This window comes from Gadus macrocephalus, chromosome 17 (assembly GCF_031168955.1).
Source record: "Gadus macrocephalus chromosome 17, ASM3116895v1".
NCBI classification, from domain to species: domain Eukaryota; kingdom Metazoa; phylum Chordata; class Actinopteri; order Gadiformes; family Gadidae; genus Gadus; species Gadus macrocephalus.
In genome coordinates this window covers 474,602-493,413 of record NC_082398.1, presented here as the reverse complement: position 1 = coordinate 493,413, position 18,812 = coordinate 474,602, and the positions used below count along the sequence as shown (strand labels likewise).

Genomic DNA, 18,812 nt, shown 5'->3' with positions numbered 1-18,812 from the left:
CCACCCCCAGCTGCACCACCACCCCCACCCGGGCCCGTGTCAGGGCCAGACAGAGCAGATTGAGGGGGCCTGGTGTTTGGGTACTCCAGGACTCAGATGGATCCCGATGAACCACGCCTGCTTGTGGTTTCATATTAACATTAATGTGATGCTTGGTGAGACACCCACACACGCTTCACAGCCACAGGAACATATGTTTGAAAAGATGATCTCAGTCATCCCTGCTATTTCTAAAAACATGAGATCTAATTAAAAAAGCGTTCCCAATGTGGAGGCACACCTGGCTCTCATTCACTTGCAGAATACTCAACTAATAATGGTAATTAAAGCGCAAGTTAATTAACCATGTTTTTTTAACACTGAAAACATGAATGATTATCTAATCTGAGGCAGCAACAAGTCAACTGAGTTTCAAACACCTTGCAGCTTTATGCGGTGAAGCGCAGTGGACCGGGTTTAGGACGGAGGCCGTTTGGACGAGATGAGGACAACATGTCATACAGGTCATATTTTACCTGATTAAACAGCACTCAGTTAACCTGTGGTGGAGTATGACCAGTGTGTATGTATATATGTATATATATATATATATATATATATAATTCATTGAACCTCATTAATTGAAGGTGTTCTAGGAGAGATGAGCGTGTGTTTGGGTTCCCCTCAGCCGGCCGTGGCAGAACTCTGACAGGAGCTCAGCCTAGAGACAGACGGCGCTTTGGAACCGTCGGACCCTACGGACCTCAGAGCTGAGCCCAAGAAAACTGACCGGGTTTAGCCTGGAGACAGTCAGAGAAGCAGCTCAGAAATGACTCAAACACAGCTCAATACTGAGGAGGATGCCAACGTACAGTTTGTGTTTATCCATCGATCCATCGATCCATCAATCGATAGCGATAGATAGTGAAAGAGAGAGAGATAGATAGATAGAAATCTGTGCTGACTTAACAAGAGAGAGGGAGATCTCCCTCTCTCTTGTTGAAGCTACGGATGTATTAAAAAGTTAGGAATCCATTAATCAAAAACTGACTTTCCCCTTAAGGGAATAATACAGACTAAAGAGCAAAATACTAATCAATATGATTAGCATTGATTAATACAAATGACAATCAACGGACAGAATGTTAATAAAACAAAGTGAAAGTTGAACATGTTGTGGACGCGTTTGATAGGGTGGATTGTCTGGGAAATGTTCTGTTGGAAAGACACAAAATAAAGAGCGCTCCCGAGCGTCCAGAGCAACGACAGAAGAGCATCTAGACGGAGATAAGAGAGGACAGAACCACAGCGTTAGGATCAGTGTGAGGTCAGAGGAGGGGGGAGGAGGGAGAGGAGGGGGAGGAGGGGGGAGGAGGGGGGAGGTTTGGACGGATGGCACCAACACAACCATAATGTTTCCCGCTAAAAATATTGCAGGTAATATTCAAGTGAAGGGAACACGGACTACAGCACACCATGTTGCGTCCGCCGAATATCGACAACTCCTGTTCAGCCCAAAGGCATGTTGGGAGATAAAGTCCCAGGAAGACCACGTTCTGCTAACTGCCCTGGACAAATGGATGACAGTTTACAACAACATCCAGTCAGCTGGGGAGAAGAATAGTCTGGTGATAATAACTATATGAACACTAATAACCCACTCTGTCCATCAGAATTCATGATACCACCTTTGAATTCAGAACGTTAAAGTCCCACCTGACGAAGCATCTGTTAAACACACAAGCAGAACAGAGGAGATCTGTTCCCAGATCAGCAGCAGGCAGCTCCAGCCCTGGGGAGGTTGACCAGGGCTGGCTGGGGGCAGTCAGCACGTCTTCAGACGAGGGTCGGGGCGAATCCAACGCTATTCATGCTCTTATTTAATGTATACATACTGTATGAACACATGCACTTAAAACACCATATTCACCCTCTCTTTCTCTCTCTCTACCGGAGGTTTTGTGAGCCGGCTTCTCCTTCTCTCTCTCTCTCTCTCTCTCTCTCTCTCTCTCTCTCTCTCTCTCTAGCTCACATTTTATGCCGTCTCCCCTCCGTCTCTGAGTCTCTCTTCCCCCCTCCCTCTCTGTCTCTCTCTCCCCTCCCTCTCGGTCTCTCTCTCCCCACCCTCTCTGTCTCTCTCTCCCCTCCCTCTCTGAGTCTCTCTCTCCCCTCCCTTTCTCCGTCTCTCACTCCCCTCCCTCTCTCATGCATACAGGCACACAAAAGCCAGCGCCGGTAGCAAAGGCAGGGCCCTCTCGCTGCTATGTCAACTGTCATGATAATGAGGAGAGTCAAGCAGGCTGTGTCTTTGCTCTGCAGTCACACAGGGAATCAGACACCATAACGACCGCATGCTCCACGGAGCAAGGCTGCCCTCTAGTGGCCAAAGAAATACGGTTGGAAAAGAGGAGATCTCAAAGAAAACATTATAATGAGAAACAAATATGTCTGTTGTTTGACAAACTGCATGCCTGGAATCGTCCTGTTCCAGCTCTGAAGTCACATGGTACTATGTTTATGATGTCACATGGTACTATGTTAATTATGTCCCATGGTACTATGTTAATGACGTCACACTATGTCAATGTCACATGGTACAATGTTAATGTCTCACATGGTTCTATGTTAATGTCTCACATGGTTCTATGTTAATGTTGTCACATCGTACTATCTCAATGTTGTAACATCGTACTATGGTAATGATGTCACATGGTACTAGTTAATGACGTCACATCGCAATATGTTCATGATGTCACATTGTACTATGTAAATGATGTCCCATGGTACTATGTTAATGGTGTCACATGGTACTATGTCAATGCTGTCATATGGTGCTATGATGATGATGTCCCATTGTACTATGTTAATGGTTTCACATTGTACTATGTAAATGATGTCCCATGGTACTAGTTAATGATGTCACATGGTACTATGTTAATGATGTCACATGGTACTATGTTAATGATGTCACATGGTACTATGTAAATGATGTCCCATGGTACTAGTTAATGATGTCACATGGTACTATGTCAATGCTGTCATATGGTGCTATGATGATGATGTCCCATTGTACTATGTTAATGGTTTCACATTGTACTATGTAAATGATGTCCCATGGTACTAGTTAATGATGTCACATGGTACTATGTTAATGGTGTCACATGGTACTATGTCAATGATGTCACATGGTACTAGTTAATGATGTCACATGGTACTATGTTAATGATGTCACATGGTACTATGTTAATGGTGTCCCATTGTACTATGTTAATGGTGTCCCATGGTACTTTGTCAATGCTGTCATATGGTACTGTGTTAATGGTTTTCCTTCACACTAAGGTAACAGTCTGTAGTTTAAGTGCTGAGCTTCGACAGCTCTGCAGCAAAGGTAAATCCATCTTTCTGTCGTCTATCGATCTATCTCCCATCTCCAGACTAAAGCACACACACCTAACCTCAGCGGCTCGGTCGTCAGATGTTTTGTACTCCCTGGCTGCTTCCCCGGGTGATGTATGGACTGCATTATCTCCCCCCCCGCTGAGAGCCACACACTAGTGACCCAAAAACCAGTGGAATAGAATAAAAGACAGCATCAAGGACCTGCCATGTTTTATTCATAGCTGCAAATCTGTTGAATTCCCTCCAATCCAAATCCCCTGCCTCTTGTTTGAGATATCAAGCGGGGGGGGGGGACACGCTCACAACAGATGATTGAATCTGTTTGACTAGAGGTAAGAGAGGAGAGGGGGAGGAGGGGGAGGGGGAGGAGGAGGAGATGAGCACTCAAACACAGGAGAGGAGAAAATAGGAGGAAGAGGAGGAGGGAGGAGAGGAGGAGGAGGAGGAGGAGGAGGAGGAGAGAGGAGAGAGGAGGAGGAATAGGAGGAGATGAGCACTCAAACACAGGAGAGGAGATGAGGAGTGGGAGAGGAGAAAGTAGGAGGAAGAGGAGGAGGAAGAGGAGGAGGAAGAGGGAGGAGAGAGGAGAGGAGGAGGAGGAGAGAGGAGAGGAGGAGGAGGAGGAGAGAGGAGTAGAGGATGGGTTGTGGAACATATTTTCCTCTAATTTGAAGCCAACAGCGTTAGAATTCTTCACCAATATAACAGACCACAGATGGAATGAAGGCCATACCATTCACCCTCACCAGACCAGAGAGAACAACGTATCACCAGGAGACCCTCCCCCAGGGACAGGGGACAACATGGCCACCTCACCAACAACAACAGACCGTAACGTCTTCTCAGGCCTCCTCCCTGACCCTCTCTGCCCTCCACACTCACACTCACGCTCCAAACAATCCAAACAAAGAGCCCACTGCCACAGCAGCCAGACACCTTAACTCCACGCTCCCTTCATTTCCTCTTAAAGTCTCATTTCCTTTTCTACTTTCCCGTGTCTCCCCCACTCTCCCTCTCGCTTCATCTCCATTTTCCTCTCCTCTCTCGCTCTCCTGGTTTCACCTTCTCTCTCCCTCTCCCTCTCCCCCTCTCCCTCTCCCTCTCCCTCTCCCCCTCTCACTCTCCCTCTCCCTCTCTCCCTCTCTCTGTCTCTCCCCTTAGCCTCCCTACCCAGTCATTAAGGTTCTATACCCCGTTCGTCTGAACCCCCCCCCCCCCCCCCCCTTTAATGTAGCAGGGAGGAGGGTAGACGTCACAGTGCATTAAGCACAGTAATAAACCCATTAGACTGCATGGAGGGGGAGAGAGAGAGAGAGAGAGAGAGAGAGAGAGAGAGAGAGAGAGAGAGAGAGAGAGAGAGAGAGAGAGAGAGAGAGAGACAGAGTAAAGTGATGAATATCAGTTGTTGGTTAAAGCCTCGCTGACGCTCCCAGATGCGGGGGGGTTCTCTCTACACACCCCCCCCCCCCCCCCCCCCCCCCTTCTCCAGCTTTGACCTGTCCGAGAAAGGACGGGTCAAAGCAAACAGATACTGTTTTGGGCTTCATTCCATTTGAGGTTTGTGTGTGTGTGAGCGTCTTTATGTTTCTTTGTGTGTTTCTTTATGTGCGTGCGTCTGTGCGTGTGCGTGCGTCTGTGCGTGTGCGTGAGTGCGTGTGTGTGTGTGTGTGCGCTGATAGTGTGTTCTGCTGACAGCAGTGATCAGCAGAGAGCCAGTGGCCGGCCACCAAGCTATTACTTAATTTAGTGATATTTGGGGTAATTGCTTGTGGGTGGGGTTGAGGGTGGTGGGTGGTTGGTGGGGTGGTGGGTGGTGGGTGGGGTGGTGGGTGGTGGGTGGTGGGTGGGGTTGAGGGTGGGGTTGAGGGTGGTGGGTGGGGTGGTGGGTGGTGGGTGGTGTTGAGGGTGGTGGGTGGGGTTGAGGGCGGTGGGTGGGGTGGTGGGTGGTGGGTGGGGTTGAGGGTGGGGTTGAGGGTGGTGGGTGGGGTTGAGGGTGGTGGGTGGGGTTGAGGGTGGTGGGTGGGGTTGAGGGTGGTGGGTGGGGTTGAGGGTGGGGTTGAGGGTGGTGGGTGGGGTTGAGGGTGGTGGGTGGGTGGGGTTGAGGGTGGGGTTGAGGGTGGGGTTGAGGGTGGGGTTGAGGGCGGTGGGTGGGGTTGAGGGTGGTGGGTGGGGTTGAGGGTGGGGTGGTGGGTGGGGTTGAGGGTGGTGGGTGGGGTTGAGGGCGGTGGGTGGGGCGGTGGGTGGGGTTGAGGGTGGGGTTGAGGGTGGGGTGGTGGGTGGGGTTGAGGGTGGGGTTGAGGGTGGTGGGTGGGGTTGAGGGTGGTGGGTGGTTGGTGGGGTGGTGGGTGGTGGGTGGGGTGGTGGGTGGTGGGTGGTGGGTGGGGTTGAGGGTGGGGTTGAGGGTGGTGGGTGGGGTGGTGGGTGGTGGGTGGTGTTGAGGGTGGTGGGTGGGGTTGAGGGCGGTGGGTGGGGTGGTGGGTGGTGGGTGGGGTTGAGGGTGGGGTTGAGGGTGGTGGGTGGGGTTGAGGGTGGTGGGTGGGGTTGAGGGTGGTGGGTGGTTGGTGGGGTGGTGGGTGGTGGGTGGGGTTGAGGGTGGGGTTGAGGGTGGTGGGTGGGGTTGAGGGTGGTGGGTGGGTGGGGTTGAGGGTGGGGTTGAGGGTGGGGTTGAGGGTGGGGTTGAGGGCGGTGGGTGGGGTTGAGGGTGGTGGGTGGGGTTGAGGGTGGGGTGGTGGGTGGGGTTGAGGGTGGTGGGTGGGGTTGAGGGCGGTGGGTGGGGCGGTGGGTGGGGTTGAGGGTGGGGTTGAGGGTGGGGTGGTGGGTGGGGTTGAGGGTGGGGTTGAGGGTGGTGGGTGGGGTTGAGGGTGGTGGGTGGGGTTGAGGGTGGGGTGGTGGGTGGTGGGTGGGGTTGAGGGTGGTGGGTGGGGTGGTGGGTGGTGGGTGGGGTTGAGGGTGGGGTTGAGGGTGGTGGGTGGGGTTGAGGGTGGTGGGTGGGGTTGAGGGCGGTGGGTGGGGCGGTGGGTGGGGTTGAGGGTGGGGTTGAGGGTGGGGTGGTGGGTGGGGTTGAGGGTGGGGTTGAGGGTGGTGGGTGGGGTTGAGGGTGGTGGGTGGGGTTGAGGGTGGGGTGGTGGGTGGTGGGTGGGGTTGAGGGTGGTGGGTGGGGTGGTGGGTGGTGGGTGGGGTTGAGGGTGGGGTTGAGGGTGGTGGGTGGGGTTGAGGGTGGTGGGTGGGGTTGAGGGCGGTGGGTGGGGCGGTGGGTGGGGTTGAGGGTGGGGTTGAGGGTGGGGTGGTGGGTGGGGTTGAGGGTGGGGTTGAGGGTGGTGGGTGGGGTTGAGGGTGGTGGGTGGGGTTGAGGGTGGGGTTGAGGGTGGGGTGGTGGGGTTGAGGGTGGTGGGTGGGGTTGAGGGTGGGGTGGTGGGTGGGGTTGAGGGTGGGGTTGAGGGTGGTGGGTGGGGTTGAGGGTGGGGTGGTGGGTGGGGTTGAGGGTGGGGTTGAGGGTGGTGGGTGGGGTTGAGGGTGGTGGGTGGGGTTGAGGGTGGGGTGGTGGGTGGTGGGTGGGGTTGAGGGTGGGGTTGAGGGTGGTGGGTGGGGTTGAGGGTGGTGGGTGGGGTTGAGGGTGGGGTGGTGGGTGGGGTTGAGGGTGGTGGGTGGGGTTGAGGGTGGGGTGGTGGGTGGGGTTGAGGGTGGGGTGGTGGGTGGGGTTGAGGGTGGTGGGTGGGGTTGAGGGCGGTGGGTGGGGTTGAGGGTGGTGGGTGGGGTTGAGGGCGGTGGGTGGGGTGGTGGGTGGGGTTGAGGGCGGTGGGTGGGGTTGAGGGCGGTGGGTGGGGTTGAGGGTGGGGTTGAGGGTGGGGTTTGGCTGGTGTCTGCTTGGGGAACAGGTGTGTTAGTGTGTGTGTGTGGGGGGGGGGTCTCTGGCGCCAAGCGGGGGTGAAGGTGGTGTTTGTGAGTGGGTGGAGGTGATGCAGCATGGTGGAGCGTTAGAGTGGTGGGGGGCTTCTACGTGTGAAGCAGCGTGTCAGAAGGCCCTCCTGAGCGGGGGTGTGGGGCTAACTGCTCCTGCTGGTAACAGCGCTGACACACATTATCATTAACATTATAGCTATCTAACCCTAACCACCGACCGAGAAATACACCTGAGGCATGCAGCAGAACGCTCTGGACTGGGACCGCAAACCACCAGCAGAGGGCGACAGACTCTCTTGCTGCAGGCTTTGGCAGTGAACTGCCTGAAGGGGCGGATGAACCAACTCAGAGTTTATTGTGCTGAAGTATGTTTAGGTATGATATTCCTTCTAATGTTTAAAACAGCTGCCTCATGAACCCAGGATGAAGAGAAGGTTCCAGACTGGAGCCATCATTCCACTGGTTGTCTTTATTAGTAGAAATCTTGACAGAATCACAGGCAGTGTGCATCACAGTGGCTCCCACCTGCACCGCGGAAGAACTGGAAGCATGTCTCCGAACAGGGAGGAGGAGCTCCCCACGAGGCTCTCTAATTGGTCAAAGGTTCTAAAGATCTAAAAAAATGAAATGTTCTCTCCCAGAGGTTCAACTTGTGGTTGACGTTTGAATAGAGGTGACTGAACAGCAAGACGATGGTATCACCAACAGGACTCAACGACTGAAACTCTGCACACAACAGCAACACATACGGGACTCCAACACGGTGACGTCACTTGGACAAGCGCTCAGACGTAGTTTACTTTCTTCTTGCTAGTAGTTCTTTATTCATGGTGAGCTCGCTGCCGGGCTTCCATCGGGGGGGCAGGGCCTTCCAGGGGGACAGCGGGGGGAGATGCGGGGCGCCCAGGGGGGAGACGCTCATGTGGGGCTCTTCTGTAAAGCAGAGAACATGGTCAGCAGAGGGCCCAGCGCTGGAGAACACAGACTGGGCCGCGCGGGGTCCAGGGGGAGCTGCTCTCTCACCTCTCTCCGGAGCCCAGAGCTTCTCATGCTGGAGCAGTGATGGAGCTCTGAGCACAGAACTCTGATGACGATGAGTTCAACCACCACCGACAGAGCAGCTGTCCAAGGGGACAGTCGTACACGTATGTGGCTCATAAAGTCACCATATAATAATGAGGGCTGGGCAAGTGAACGCTTTAACGCAATCTTGTTTTAACGCGATTAATACAAATTGACGCATTAACGTGCATTCTCTCTCTTTTTTTTTAAAGGCTTTACACAGAATGTCAACATTCATATCAGAAATCATTTTGATTTTAATTCAACTTACTTTATATTCAATTGCACTTGCAGTAAGTGGCTGCTTGATTACAAATTCAGTAAGTGACAGCCTGTTTACAATTCACAAATCTGTAGCGCTACTTATTTGAATTTGACTATACTTTTGGTTTACAATTGTACTAATTAACAGCCTGTTTACAATTCCTATTCTTTAAAGTGTGATTAATCGCGAGTTAACTCACAATACTATGTGATTAATCGCGATTAAAACTTTTAATTGTTGGCCAGCCCTAATAATAGTTAAAGATTTGCTGATGTTAGGGTAGACTTCACCCACCTGATGAAGCAGCACGTTCTCAGGGTGGAAGTAAGAGACGACCTGCCTGCTCCTCAAGGCCGCTCGCTGAGCTCTGTCCTCGGCCAGCTCCTGTCTGTAGGACACACACACACGCACGCAGGCAGGCAGGCAGGCAGGCAGGCAGGCAGGCAGGCAGGCACACACACACACACACACACACACACACACACACACACACACACACACACACACACACACACACACTCTCTTAAGGCTCTGAGGAGCGAGGGCCAACAGGTGGTTCTGACAGGCTGTGTATTCTGACCTGTGTTTCACTCTCCTCTGTGCCCACGGTGTCTCTGTTGGTCTTTCACTGAAGAAGAACAAGGAGTCAGGAAAGACGATTCAACTGACGGATCAATTTAGAGATAAACTACATTTCTGTATACATTTATATAAGTATACACAGATTCAGAAATAGACAGATTATAGGGGTGTTACCTTTCTTTTCTGGAAGATTCTTCAGGAGAGTCTGAATGCAAATCAGGGGCTACAACACACACACACACACACACACACACACACACACACACACACACACACAGTACATATGGTATGTGTGTGTGTGTATAGTATTCAGGACTATCTGACTCATCCCTACCAGAACATGTACTAATCTGACTCATCCCTACCAGAACATGTACTAATCGGACTCACCCCTACCAGAACATGTACTAATCTGACTCATCAGTACCAGAACATGTACTAATCTGACTCATCCCTACCAGAACATGTACTAATCTGACTCATCAGTACCAGAACATGTACTAATCTGACTCATCAGTACCAGAACATGTACTAATCTGACTCATCCCTACCAGAACATGTACTAATCTGACTCATCCCTACCAGAACATGTACTAATCTGACTCATCAGTACCAGAACATGTACTAATCTGACTCATCCCTACCAGAACATGTACTAATCTGACTCATCAGTACCAGAACATGTACTAATCTGACTCATCCCTACCAGAACATGTACTAATCTGACTCATCCCTACCAGAACATGTACTAATCTGACTCATCCCTACCTGCAGTCCTCTGGTGTCTCTCCCAGCCTGCATCAGGAATCTTTTGAAGAGGCTGCAGAAGAAAGATTTTTTACTGGACAGATGGCGTTGATGCTCTTCAGACCAACAGACGTCATTATGTGTGTTATTTTGGTCTTGAGAACGTTTGTGTTCTCCTTCTTCTCCCTCTTCTCAGGTTGTGTTGGAGCTGAGGGAGGATGACTTTCAGGTCAGTAAGGAGGCCACATTACTGCTGATCACCTACCCTCATGTCTTCTGACAGCTGCTCCCTCCTCATGAGACGCTGCCTGAAGCCCTAGAGACACAACACAACGCACACTCCTTTAGAGACACAACACACAACGCAACGCACACTCCTTTAGAGACACAACACAACGCACACTCCTTTAGAGACACAACACAACGCACACTCCTTTAGAGACACAACACACAACGCAACAACACAACGCACACTCCTTTAGAGACACAACGCAACGCACAGTCCTTTAGAGACACAACACACAACGCAACAACACAACGCACACTCCTTTAGAGACACAACACACAACGCAACAACACAACGCACACTCCTTTAGAGACACAACACACAACGCACAACGCAACGCACACTCCTTTAGAGACACAACACACAACGCACAACGCAACGCACACTCCTTTAGAGACACAATGCAACGCACACTCCTTTAGAGACACAACACACAACGCAACAACACAACGCACACTCCTTTAGAGACACAACGCAACGCACACTCCTTTAGAGACACAACACAACGCACACTCCTTTAGAGACACAACACAACGCACACTCCTTTAGAGACACAACACACAACGCAACAACACAACGCACACTCCTTTAGAGACACAACACAACGCACAGTCCTTTAGAGACACAACACAACGCACACTCCTTTAGAGACACAAGACAACGCACACTCCTTTACAGACACAACACAACGCAACAACACAACGCACACTCCTTTAGAGACACAACGCAACGCACAGTCCTTTAGAGACACAACACAACGCACACGGTCCTTTAGAGACACAACACAACACACAGTCCTTTAGAGACACAACACAACGCACACTCCTTTAGAGACACAACACACAACGCAACAACACAACGCACACTCCTTTAGAGACACAACGCAACGCACAGTCCTTTAGAGACACAACACAACGCACACGGTCCTTTAGAGACACAACACAACGCACACGGTCCTTTAGAGACACAACACAATGCACACGGTCCTTTAGAGACACAACACAACGCACACAGCCTTTGTGCCCCTTTTACACCGACAGAACCAGCTGAATTCGCCGCGACTTGGTCTCGTTCCAGGCACATCCTTTGTCTATCTAGAAGGTTCCTCTTCAGCGTGGCCGGGTCGTCATAGCACGCATGCGTGAAACCTCTGACACATAAGCGACCATGCGACACATAAACAGACAGGGTTAGGCCCAGGAGCGTGTCCCCCTCCGTCACGGCCCACGGCGTGTTCCTGCGCGCTGATCCTGCCATGTTCAATAATCCATCACTATTGTCAGGTTTGATGCTAATATTTAAAGATGTCGGGTGTCGGCTGTCAGGCTTGGACGTCGCGCTCATCATTATTCGTCCGGCCATGTCACTACGGCTAATGAGTGGCCGGCAGCCTGTCGAGTCGAAGAGAGTTGAGCTGGTACTGTTGGTGGAAAAGTGGCCTTAGAAACACAACAAAACAACACACGACCTCCACTCACTGATTGGGGTCTTAGATGTAACATAGCGGCACTAAGAGACAGTGAAGCATGAGGTGGAGCTCCAATAGAGACAGTGAACCTCCAGGAGAGACAGTGAACCTCCAGGAGAGACAGTGAACCTCCAGGAGAGACAGTGAACCTCCAGGAGAGACAGTGAACCATGAGGCAGGCTCCAGTAGAGACAGTGACCCTCCAGTAGAGACAGTGACCCTCCAGTAGAGACAGTGAACCTCCAGGAGAGACAGTGACCCTCCAGTAGAGACAGTGACCCTCCAGGAGAGACAGTGAACCTCCAGTAGAGACAGTGACCCTCCAGTAGAGACAGTGACCCTCCAGTAGAGACAGTGACCCTCCAGTAGAGACAGTGACCCTCCAGGAGAGACAGTGACCCTCCAGTAGAGACAGTGACCCTCCAGTAGAGACAGTGACCCTCCAGTAGAGACAGTGACCCTCCAGTAGAGACAGTGAACCTCCAGTAGAGACAGTGAACCTCTAGGAGAGACAGTGAACCTCCAGTAGAGACAGTGACCCTCCAGTAGAGACAGTGACCCTCCAGTAGAGACTGTGACCCTCCAGTAGAGACAGTGACCCTCCAGTAGAGACAGTGACCCTCCAGGAGAGACAGTGACCCTCCAGTAGAGACAGTGACCCTCCAGTAGAGACAGTGACCCTCCAGTAGAGACAGTGAGCCTCCAGTAGAGACAGTGACCCTCCAGTAGAGACAGTGACCCTCCAGTAGAGACGGTGAGCCTCCAGGAGAGACGGTGAACCTCCAGTAGAGACAGTGACCCTCCAGTAGAGACAGTGACCCTCCAGTAGAGACAGTGAGCCTCCAGGAGAGACGGTGAATCATGAGGTGTACCTCCAGGCGTGAGTCCAGGGTCTCTCTGAGCCTTTTGCAGGGGGGCGGGTAGACCACCAGCTCATGGACCTGAAGGATCTGGGGAGGACTCGGGGAGTCCTGGACCTGAGGGGCCTGGACAGGTGGTCCTTCCCTCAGAGCAAGACCACGTCCCAGGTCAGACCCAAACGGAGGACCAAGGGTCTTCATCTGCATCAGAAACACACATGTAGGTCAGCTCTGTTATGTTAGTATCACATGTTGGCCAGCTCCGTTATGTTAGTATCACATGTTGGCCAGCTCCGTTATGTTAGTATCACATGTAAGCTAGCTCTGTGATGTTAGTATCACATGTAGGTCAGCTCTGTGATGTTAGTATCACATGTAGGTCAGCTCTGTGATGTTAGTATAACATGTAGGTCAGCTCTGTAATGTTAGTATCACATGTAAGTCAGCTCTGTAATGCTAGTATCACATGTAGGTCAGCTCTGTGATGTTAGTATAACATGTCAGTCAGCTCTGTGATGTTAGTATAATATTACAGTCAGTCATTATTTTAATATAACATGTAGGTCAGCTCTGTGATGTTAGTATAACATGTCGGTCAGCTCTGTGATGTTAGTATAACATGTCAGTCAGCTCTGTGATGTTAGTATAATATTACAGTCAGTCATTATTTTAATATAACATGTAAGTCAGCTCTGTAATGCTAGTATCACATGTAGGTCAGCTCTGTGATGTTAGTATAACATGTCAGTCAGCTCTGTGATGTTAGTATAATATTACAGTCAGTCATTATTTTAATATAACATGTCGGTCAGCTCTGTGATGTTAGTATAACATGTCGGTCAGCTCTGTGATGTTAGTATAACATGTCAGTCAGCTCTGTGATGTTAGTATAATATTACAGTCAGTCGTTATTTTAATATAACATGTAGGTCAGCTCTGTGATGTTAGTACAACATGTAGGTCAGCTCTGTTATGTTAGTATAACATGTCGGTGTGTACCTCTGCTATTGGGAAGTTGAGCCAGCTGCGGTCTCGGAGGTTGAGCGGCACGATTCTGCGATCACGTTTAGGAGGATGGGCTGGTCTCACTACGGAGACGGCAGACGGTCTCTCCATGGAGACAGCAGACGGTCTCTCCATGGAGACAGCAGACGGTCTCTCTATGGAGATAGCAGACGGTCTCTCTATGGAGACAGCAGACGGTCTCTCTATGGAGATAGCAGACGGTCTCTCCATGGAGATAGCAGACGGTCTCTCCATGGAGACAGCAGACGGTCTCTCCATGGAGACAGCAGACGGTCTCTCCATGGAGACAGCAGACGGTCTGTCTATGGAGACAGCAGACGGTCTCTCTATGGAGACAGCAGACGGTCTCTCTATGGAGATAGCAGACGGTCTGTCTTTGGAGACAGCAGACGGTCTCTCTATGGAGACAGCAGACGGTCTCTCTATGGAGATAGCAGACGGTCTGTCTATGGAGACAGTAGACGGTCTCTCTATGGAGATAGCAGACGGTCTCTCTATGGAGATAGCAGACGGTCTCTCTATGGAGATAGCAGATGGTACTGACCTTTTGCTAGCTGGGCCGGCCCACTGGGAGCCATCTTGAGGAGAGGCTCCGCCTCCTCACAGTGCAGCAGCTCGGTCCCTGAGCCGTCCTCATGCACCAAGAACAGCCTGCACACACACACGCACACACACGCACGTGCACGCGCACACGCACACACACACACACACACACTAACAGGGACACACACACACACACACACGCACACACGCACACACACACGCACACACAAACACACACACACACACACACACACACACACACATACACACACACACATACACAAAATCAGACTTAGAGGAGGGGTTTAGGAGGTGACACCATGGAAAGGTTTGGACGAAAGAAGAATCTATTGAGACATGAATCTACGTTAGAGATTAGTTTAAGGGCTGTTCATATATAAAGGTAACAGTTTAAGGGCTGTTCATATATAAAGGTAACAGGTTAAGGGCTGTTCATATATAAAGGTAACAGGTTAAGGGCTGTTCATATATAAAGGTAAGAGATAAGGGCTGTTCATACATAAAGGTAACAGGTTAAGGGCTGTTCATATATAAAGGTAAGAGATAAGGGCTGTTCATATATAAAGGTAAGAGATAAGGGCTGTTCATATATAAAGGTAAGAGATAAGGGCTGTTCATATATAAAGGTAACAGGTTAAGGGCTGTTCATATATAAAGGTAACAGGTTAAGGGCTGTTCATATATAAAGGTAACAGGTTAAGGGCTGTTCATATATAAAGGTAACAGGTTAAGGGCTGTTCATATATAAAGGTAACAGGTTAAGGGCTGTTCATATATAAAGGTAACAGGTTAAGGGCTGTTCATATATAAAGGTAACAGGTTAAGGGCTGTTCATATATAAAGGTAACAGGTTAAGGGCTGTTCATACATAAAGGTAACAGGTTAAGGGCTGTTCATATATAAAGGTAACAGGTTAAGGGCTGTTCATATATAAAGGTAAGGTTATTGTGGTAATACTCAGGGGGTTAGTGTGATAGGGTTAGGGAGGTAATACTAGTCAGGGGGTTAGTGTGGTAATACTAGTCAGCGGGTTAGGGAGGTAGGGTTAGGTTAATACTAAGACCTGCCTGGGAGAGTGCTCTCCATGTGTGAGGTCTTCCTCCTCAGACGCCCTTGATGCAGCGCTGAGGACCACAGACACCTGGCCGCTCTGCTGCACCTGCAGACACACACACACACACACGGCCGCACACACACGCACACACACGCACACACGCACACACACGCACGCACGCGAGCGCACGCACGCACGCACAGGACACGCACTTACACATACACACACACACACGCACGCACACACACGCACGCGTACACACACACGCACACACACACACACGCACACACACGCACACACACACGCACGCACACGCACACGCACACACACACGCACGCACACGCACGCGAGCGCACGCACGCACGCACACACAGGACACGCACTTACACATACACACACACACACGCACGCTCACACACGCACGCGTACACACACACACACGCACACACAAATGCACGCACAAACGCACACACATACAAAAACACAAACGCACGCACGCACACAAGCACTCACAAGAAAAAATAAGTTATTTGTGACTGACATTTTTCTTCCCAAATACGTTTTCTAAAAACAGAAATAATGTATCTCAAACGTCTACAACAAACTTTGATTCTTTGCATTGAAACACCATGTTGAAATGTGAGGATAGCAGTTACTGCACCACGCAAACAATCCTTTATACTAAAGGTGTGTTCCAGATTGCTTCCGAGTTGGAAGTGGGGAAATCTCCCAGCTTTCTTGCGGCATGTCACGGAGGCACGCCCCCTTTGGGTCGGGACCCTTGAGTCCTGAGAGTGTTCTGAGTTCAGTGATGACGCTCTCAACAAAAATGCCTGCACCCGTAAAGAGATTTATATTCGTTGTATTTGCACCACATTGGTCATCTTAATGTCGATTTGAAATGCTCTAACACGATTACATTGCGACTTTATTCCGGTCACCAATATATGCATTGCACGGTCTTGCTGTGCGTGCAATACAAGGTAAAGTTGTGTTGTTTGTTTTCAAGCTGGTTTGTTAAAGAGGGTAATGTAGATAACAATCATCAAAGATCAGCCAATTTCATGACACAATCACAAAGACGAACAGGAACGCTATACAGTATATACGGAAATTATGTCACAAGTGCAACTCGGAAGGCTGGTGTCCGAGGCATCTGGAAGACACCATAGTGTCTTCTACAGCTGGAGTAGCTGTAGAAGACACTACAGCTACTCCAGCTCTGATTGGTCCGTGGGTCAGTCTGTCATACCGGATCTCTGACTACAGCTACTCCAGCTCTGATTGGTCCGTGGGTCAGTCACTGTCTGTACTGTAAGCACTGACCTGGAAGCGGTTTCCCTCAGGGTCTGTGACGTCACAGGTCGGCCCATGTGTCGTGCTCAGTCTGTAGCTTCCTGATTGGCTACCAGGGCTAGAGGGGGTGGAGTCTGGATAGTAAATACATGTCCCGTCCTGCCCAATCAGAAGCCGGCCTGCTTTGGAGGGAAACACCTGAAATACACGTTATACGTTACGCTAAAGGTCAGCTACGCTAAGAGTACGTTACGCTAAGGGTCAGCTACGCTAAGAGTACGTTACGCTAAGGTTCAGCTACGCTGAGGGTACGTTATGCTAAAGATCAGGTACGCTAGGGGTACTTTACGCTAAGGGTCAGCTACGCTAAGGGTACGTTAGGCTAAGGGTCAGCAACGCTAAGGGTATGTTAGGCTAAGGGTCAGCAACGCTAAGGGTACGTTTCGCTAAAGGTCAGCTACGCTAAGGGTCAGCTACGCTAAGGGTAGGATACGCTAAAGGTCAGCTACGCTAAGGGTACTTTACGCTAAGAGTCAGCTACGCTAAGGGTACGTTACGCTAAAGGTCGGCTAAGCTAAGGATACGTTACGCTAAAGGTCAGCTACGCTAAGGGTACGTTACGCTAAAGGTCAGCTAAGCTAAGGGTACTTTACGCTAAGGGTCAGCTACGCTAAGGGTCAGCTATGCTAAGGGTCAGCTACGCTAAGGGTACGTTACGCTAAAGGTCAGCTACGCTAAGAGTCAGCTACGCTAAGGGTACGTTACGCTAAAGGTCAGCTAGACTAAGGGTACGCTACGCTAAGGGTAGCCTAGCCAATGGTAGCTAGGGTTAACCTAGATGACCGGTAACTAACCCACCTGATAGACTCCGCAGCCGTCTCCCATGACAACGGTTCCGTCTGCGAGGAAGACGTGAGCCGCGCGGCGCTCTGGGAACACCATCACCTGGGCGGAGCCGTCCTTCTCCACCAGCACCACCCGCTCCACAGACCCCGCCTCTTCCACCTCCTCCTCTGAATCCCCCCCCGGACCTCTGCCCCCTGCAGGAGGAGGGGTCACAGGAACGCTACGCCTTAGCTTCATCATGTGACCTTCAGACCGCCAGCGCTCAGACTAACCCCGAAGGGCGAGGCCTTCCCCTGGTAGGAGGCCTTCTGGTAGGAGGCCTTCTGGTAGGAGGCCTTCTGGTAGGAGGCCCTCTGGTAGGAGGCCTTCTGGTAGGAGGCCTTCTTGTAGGAGGCCTTCTGGTAGGAGGCCTTCCCCTGGTAGGAGTTCTTCCCCTGGTAGGAGTTCTTCCCCTGGTAGGAGGCCTTCCCCTGGTAGGAGTTCTTCCCCTGGTAGGAGTTCTTCCCCTGGTAGGAGTTCTTCCCCTGGTAGGAGTTCTTCTCCTGGTAGGAGCTCTCCTGGTAGGAGTTCTTCCCCTGGTAGGAGTTCTTCCACTGCTAGGAGTTCTTACCCGGGTAGGAGCTCTCCTGGTAGGAGTTATTTCCCTGGTAGGAGCTCTCCTGGTAGGAGTTCTTACCCTGGTAGGAGTTCTTACCCTGGTAGGAGTTCTTCCCCTGGTAGAAGCTGGTGATTCTGGTTCCATCTGCGTGTTCCACAGTCAGGGTTCCGTCCGGTTCCTGAACACGTACCACGCGGTCCTGTCGCGTCAGCATCACCTGAACAAACACAACTCCTCCTCAATAGGATGACTGGGACCTCCTCACTGGGACCACTGGGACCTCCTCACTGGGACCACTGGGACCTCCTCACTGGGACCACTAGGACTAGAGACCCCCTGCAGAGCAGCCTCAACCACTGTTTCTGACGGAAGCAGAGTGTGTGTGAGGACCACCCACAGCCTGGCTGAGGGGTCCGTGGACAGAGAGCAGTGTGTGTGAGGACCACTCACAGCCTGGCTGAGGGGGTCCGTGCACAGAGAGCAGTGTGTGTGAGGACCACTCACAGCCTGGCTGAGGGGGTCCGTGGCGTGCACAGAGAGCAGTGTGTGTGAGGACCACTCACAGCCTGGCTGAGGGGTCCGTGCACAGAGAGCAGTGTGTGTGAGGACCACTCACAGCCTGGCTGAGGGGGTCCGTGGCGTGCACAGAGAGCAGTGTGTGTGAGGACCACTCACAGCCTGGCTGAGGGGGTCCGTGCACAGAGAGCAGTGTGTGTGAGGACCACTCACAGCCTGGCTGAGGGGGTCCGTGGCGTGCACAGAGAGCAGTGTGTGTGAGGACCACTCACAGCCTGGCTGAGGGGGTCCGTGGTGTGCACAGAGAGCAGTGTGTGTGAGGACCACTCACAGCCTGGCTGAGGGGGTCCGTGGCGTGCACAGA

The 18,812-nt window shown here is 51.4% G+C and overlaps 2 protein-coding genes across 2 annotated transcripts in view; both read right to left on the bottom strand.

Moving 5' to 3' along the window:
* Window positions 1-7,727: 7,727 nt before the first annotated feature.
* LOC132445699 (sperm-associated antigen 17-like) lies at window positions 7,728-17,571 on the bottom strand. Its single transcript, XM_060035815.1, has 12 exons — window positions 17,347-17,571; window positions 16,519-16,686; window positions 15,206-15,297; window positions 14,119-14,225; window positions 13,548-13,708; window positions 12,561-12,749; window positions 10,200-10,250; window positions 9,956-10,007; window positions 9,362-9,410; window positions 9,186-9,233; window positions 8,900-8,993; window positions 7,728-8,211 (listed from the first exon to the last, which is right to left on the bottom strand). The coding sequence occupies exons 1-12, from the start codon at window positions 17,569-17,571 to the stop codon at window positions 8,197-8,199; spliced, it is 1,251 nt and encodes a 416-aa protein (XP_059891798.1). The 3' UTR covers window positions 7,728-8,196.
* A 272-nt stretch (window positions 17,572-17,843) lies between these two features.
* LOC132445659 (sperm-associated antigen 17-like) overlaps window positions 17,844-18,812 on the bottom strand; it is a 4,981-nt gene continuing 4,012 nt past the window's right edge. Inside the window, exons 5-6 of the mRNA XM_060035763.1 lie at window positions 18,780-18,812; window positions 17,844-18,149 (exon numbers count right to left, since the gene is read on the bottom strand). The exon at window positions 18,780-18,812 is cut by the window's right edge and continues 125 nt beyond it. Of these exons, the coding sequence (XP_059891746.1) occupies window positions 17,931-18,149; window positions 18,780-18,812 (252 nt within the window). The 3' untranslated portion in view covers window positions 17,844-17,930. The remainder of the gene's footprint in view (window positions 18,150-18,779) is intronic.